The 5,786-nt window shown below is 42.8% G+C and overlaps 1 protein-coding gene across 1 annotated transcript in view; it reads right to left on the reverse strand.

Moving 5' to 3' along the window:
• Window positions 1-5,786, reverse strand: part of PRSS46P — an 11,561-nt gene continuing 5,775 nt past the window's right edge. The window contains exon 6 of the mRNA XM_015591684.1: window positions 1-255. Coding sequence (XP_015447170.1) covers window positions 1-255 — 255 coding nt within the window. The remainder of the gene's footprint in view (window positions 256-5,786) is intronic.

Below are 5,786 nucleotides of genomic sequence, written 5' to 3' on the forward strand. Positions count from 1 at the left end.
TCACGGGAGCCACAGGGAGCCCGAGGAGACCAGCAGCGTGTAGCCAGTGAGGAAGACCGGGCTCCGGAAGGCGGGGTGAGCCCGACTGACGAATCTCATGTCGGCGACCCGCTTCTTGATCCAGTGGGTGAAGTGGGCAGTGCTGGTGTAGATGCCAGGGAAGCTGTGCTGGTTGCAGCTAAAGATCCAACTGACCACCCCCATCTGCACCCAGGTGTTGTTCACCTGGCAGACCATGGAGCTGCCAGAGTTACCCTGTGCAGGGGAGGGAGGGAGGCGTAAGGGAGGCAGCAGGAGGCCTCACTGCAGGCCCCGGACCAATTCGCTCCCTCCCGGGCCATATCCTTAGTATGAGCTGCATCCGGCCTCTGCTGTCCCTGATGAGGAGGCCTGGCTACGAACCTGTCCTGGGACATGGAAGCTCTGCACTGGAGCCCAAGCTCGGGGCCACACCGGCCTCTCTCTTCATCTCCTGCTAACTCTCCGACTGTAACTCCCCAGTCCCCTTCCTCTACCCTCCCCTTAAATCCTGGTGGGCCTCCAAGGTGTTGCCCTTGACCTTCCGCCTTTCCTTCCATCCGGCTGCAGAGTGAGCTATTTGAAATGCAAACCTACCCCCTATTCTGTTTGCGCAAAGCAGGTGCATGTATAAGAATACTGTTTGCAACGGCACAGATCAAAAGGCAACAGCTGTTATTTCTGCTGATGGTGGGTTTGTGATTTCTTTAAAAAACTTTCTTTCCACTCTTCCGTATTGTTGAAAAGTTTTATAAATTAAAAACACGGAAAAACAATTCTCTCTATATAGATATGGATATGGATATGGACATGGACATATAGACGTAGATATAGATAGAAATTTTTTCAAAAGGAATGCAAACTAAGATTTATAGGACATAATCTAATGAAGAGTGCATAAAGACACTTCAAGAAAAAATAATAAAACTAAAAACATAAAAGCAGACCTAGATGAATATACAAATATACCACTGTTTTTAGGTGAGACAACTTAAAACAATGTAAAAATATCAGTTCTCAGCATTTAGCTTCCTATAGTTTGGAAGACTTGCTACTCCGCCCTACTTTGTTGAAGATAACTAAATATGTAAGATTTTTTAGATGCATGGGTGAGCTGGCAAGAAAATAAAGGCTCTGCTGAGTCTAAAAATCCAAGAAAGGGCTGAAACCCAAAACACTGTCAGCAAAATCTGAGAGATGGCTTTTGTCCCAAGGCCATTCGCCAAACCCAGTGATCGTGAGCTTCGGTGTTCACAGCCTTGTTTATGGATGCAGGATACAAAAGGCAAAACCCAACGTTGCCCGAGGAGGGGGTTCTAAGAGGAAACCTCCTGCAGAAAGCTACACAACCCAAAAAAGGACCACACCTTTCGAGTGAGGACCAACAGGCAACACCCACCCACCTGTGAACTTGCAATGTGAACTCATACAGTCTGAATGGTTCAAAAAAAACCCAAGCCAAACACTTTGTTTAAAGTGGTCCTGGGTTGGTCATCCACCCAGGTATCTGGCAGATACAAACATAGATTCTGTCTAAAGGACATGCTTTCTTCAAGCCATGCTTTAAAGACTCCCACAGAGAAAACCCCAAAGAACAGGTCCTCGCTCTGAAAACGTGATTCCGTACCCAGCGACAGTGAGGAACCATGAACCAATGCCAACTAGCAAAAAAAATCTAGAGCAGAATCAGAGCCCTCACAGCATGAGATTCAGGGGATTATCACCTAGAAGCTTCACAGCTCCTGGCTATGCACCACTTCATCAGCCTGGTGGTGGAGGCAGGAGTGTTGGTTCTATTATCCTTTCTTCTCCAGACATATTTTATAAATATTTTTGTCTCTATTCGATGTCAGTTCTTCTTACATCCATCTCTAAAGTTCAAGCTATTCCCAACAAAATGCCAGCAGGACTTTTTCAGGACCTTGATAATCTGATTCTAAAATCAATACTGAAAGGTAACAGTCCATGAATTCTGTGACAGATTTAGAAAGAAGGGCAAATTGGAGAGTCAGGCAGGGGGCAGACTTGACCTACCAGAGAGTTCGATCTATTTCCCAACTGTAGTTATAGAAACTGTGGTAGTTGCATAGAAAGAGAAAAATAGACCAGAGGTGCAGGGGAGAGCCAATGTGTGTGATGCCTGCATGTGAGGAGACTTCACACAGGCTCCAGAGAGTGTCACATCTGCGGGACAGGAAGTCTCTGTTGTAGACAGTATGGAAAACGATGGAGAAAAATGAAGTTGGATCCTATCGCGACACAGCTCCAGAGATAGAAAAAAATCCGAAATTGTAAAAAGTTGAAAAGATAAAGCTAAGTAAAAACATGTAGGGCCATGAGTTTATGACTTGGGATGAAGCATATGTTTTAAAATAAGACTCAAAACCCAAACCTGAAGAGTGGACATGTGTTCGGCTTAATTACATCAAGACCATCTGTTGGGTGAAGGAAATCAACGTTCACTGAAGATAAACAAAGAATTAAGAGAGAGCATTTGCTCTGTCTAAAACCAGCTAGAGGTCAATATTTAGCATCTCTAAGGAAACCCTGAAAATTAAGCAGAGAGAAAGTGTGAAAGGAGATTCGTGGGTTTCTATGTCTGGATCACCCAGTCTCCAGCTCCTCGATAGTTTGGGGAGGCAGGAACCCCATCCCCCAAGGGTGCCAAAGGCAGGAGATGGGTGAGGATAATTACAGGCTTTACCCAAAATGATGTTTGGGGTAGGGAAGAAGATTTGACATACGGCACACGTGGGTGGGGGCAATGACTTGAAAGAATAAAGCCACTTCATGTGGATTCGCTCCTCAGCAAACAAAAAGCGGTCAGGGGCAGGGAGAGATGTGTAGCACAGTACCATTTATGCAAACTAAAATACACATATAGCAACGCTATGTATTTTTCAAAGATATAGACATCTTTAAAGTCATTATTAAACAGATCGGAGTAGGAGCCTTTTGCAGGGAGAAGAAATGGAAGATGAGGAGGGAAAATCAAGCCAAGATAATCAAGCTAGTGATGGTAGCGTGAGGGGCCTTACCTGAGAGATATGGTTAACTGAACACAGGGATCTCAGAGAAAAGGAGAACTCAGAGAGAAAATAGAGAAGAAAGAGACAGACAGAGAGAGAGAGAGAGAGAGAGAGAGAGAGAGAGAAAATCTCGTAGGTGGACATTCAACTCTATGAAATAAAACCAGAACCCAATAACAAGATGTGAGCCACTGCATCAAAGGAAAACAAATAATAACTTTCAAAAATATGAAAGTAAAAACAGAATTAAAATCTATAGTTAGAGCGTAGAAAGATAACATTGCATCTCGCAAAGCCCATGGGTTGTGGGCCTGAATGACACACAGAAGAGTCCCGGTCTAAATACTTTTAATATCAAACAAAAGAGACTGAAAATAAATTATTCGTTATTATCATCAATTCTTTATCACTGCACATTCAGCTCAAGAGACTTGAAAAGGAATTAATAAAGACAAAAGGAAGATAATTCGTGCATTAGAAAGCAGGAAAATCATAGGCTTGAGGAATGAAATCAATAGCTTGTTTTTTAAAAAACAACAAAATAGATAAGCACCTTGTAAGTCTTACCGAGAAAAACAGAAAGAGAAGGAAAATGCAAATACTTTGTGATCTGAAGAGAAAAGAGATTAGAACCACCTCCAGGGAGAATATACTTTCTCAGAATCTGAAGAATGTGTATAACTTCCTCTATATGGATTTAAATTCTGGATGAAATGAATAATTTCTAAGAAAATGTAAATAAATCCTGTAAGTCCAATAACCACAGGCTACTTAAAATATTGCCCAAAAACTAGCCCTCAAAGGAAAACGAGCCCATGTGGTTTCATAGACAACTTTTATCCAGCATTCAAGAAGTAGATACTCTATGTTAGTTCAAATGTCCCGGAATATGGTACATTTGTGAAACAAGTCTTGATTCTGTAACTTGGCAGAGGAGGTGCCTTCCTCGACACACCTTAAAAAGGAGCCCAGCCTCACCGGAGGAAGAAAACAAGACAAAAGCCAAAGGCCATGTGGGCTGTGCCGCACTGGACTGCTCATTCCTAGACCAGTACCGTTTCTGGACCGTGCGCCAACGTCACCCTGTGCCAGGCCCAGAGCCCAGCACAGGGTGTCTGTTGGATAAATAAATAAATTAAATAGGTTCTGAAAAAAAAAAGATATTATTAACCCTAATCCAAGAGATGCATGACACAAAAGTATGTCGTGACCCAGGAGGAACGACCCTGGCATTCAGGGTATAGATGGCCGTGAGCAAGCTGTCCTCAGAACTGACCCAGCATGCTGAGTTCGAGCAGAGAGTCATCTCAGTAGCTGCAGAAAACTCATTTTAGGAAGCAGGCCCGCCCTCCCTCCCGAGATGAAACGCCACGGTAAAACAGAAGGGCGTGGCTCTCTCCCGGACGGATGGGATGGCGAAACAGCCACAGGCTTCCTGATGCCGCGTGAGCAGCACGTCCGTGAAGGTCGGCAGCAAGCAAAAGCAGAGCTACAATTCCAGGTGGTTTGGGGGAGACGTATCCAAAGTAACCAAAGAAAGTGAAAATCATGGGGAACAAAAAGAGGCGAGATCATTACTAATGGCAGCTCACAGGCGTGTAGGCCTGGAAAGCCCAAGAGAATCAGCTCAGAGCTCTTGGTTCTAGTGAAGGAGTTCAGTGAGCTGAACACCCAGACGCTCTCTGCGAGAGGGTGAGTCTGGCAGACGGATGGGAAGAAAGTGAGAACGAGGGAAGGTCCTCACCCTGCTTAGGAGGAAGCTGTGGACGTTGGGTCTAGGTGTGGATTCAAGTGTAAACATGTGTGAGGAAAATGTGAGGTGACCCGTAGCAGAATGAAATGGAAGATGACAGCTTCTAAACCACTGCAGGGGAAGAGTGGAGTAGGGGAAAAACATAAATCAAACCAAATCGTAAGGTGAGGGGAACAAAAAGAACATTCTCTTGGTAAATGGATCAAAGGACAGTCTCCCTGATGCGTTGGGTCAAAAAAAAAATAGCGTCTAACTTTACGCCGTTTACAAAAGACACACCTAAAACGAAGGTGCACGATGTCTCCTGGAAGACAGAGAAATTGTTCTGGAATGTAGTTCTTGATATTGCAAAAAAAAAAAAAAAACCCAAAAAACCAAAAAAACAAAAATCACACACACAGAGAAAGAAAAAGAAAAAAAAGAAAGAAAGAAAAAAAGAAAAAGCATGCACACTGAAGAGAGAGACACATTTGTCATTGTTTACAGATGATATGTCTGGGCCTACGAAATCAAAGATCAACTAGATCCAGGAAGGTTGATTATTACAAAGTAAATACAATTTAAAAAAATCTATATATAACAAACAGAAAATACAAGGAAAGAAAATATATCATTCATAACAGAGGTATAATATAAAACGCCCAGGGATAAACTTAAGCAGCCAGAGCAAAATAAAAAAGCATTTCCCCTACATTCATGTATTAATTTCCACCAAAATTGCCCCATAATTTCCTTATGGACTTGATACGAAGATTGTTCAATTAGAATGAACATGAGGACAGTGAGGTAAATTCTTTAAAAGAAGAATCATGAAGGAAGATTTGCCTTACCACGTATAAAAAGAATTATAAAGCTACAATATTTTAAAAAGAGTGGTGGTGGCATAGGAACGAGAAAGCAAAGGGCAGAAATAGACCATAATGAGATGGGAATGTAGACTATTAAAAAAAAAAAAGAGGCCATTTCTAATTCATTGCCAAAAAAAT

The sequence above is a fragment of the Pteropus alecto genome, unplaced genomic scaffold (genome assembly GCF_000325575.1).
Source record: "Pteropus alecto unplaced genomic scaffold, ASM32557v1 scaffold156, whole genome shotgun sequence".
Lineage (NCBI taxonomy): Eukaryota > Metazoa > Chordata > Mammalia > Chiroptera > Pteropodidae > Pteropus > Pteropus alecto.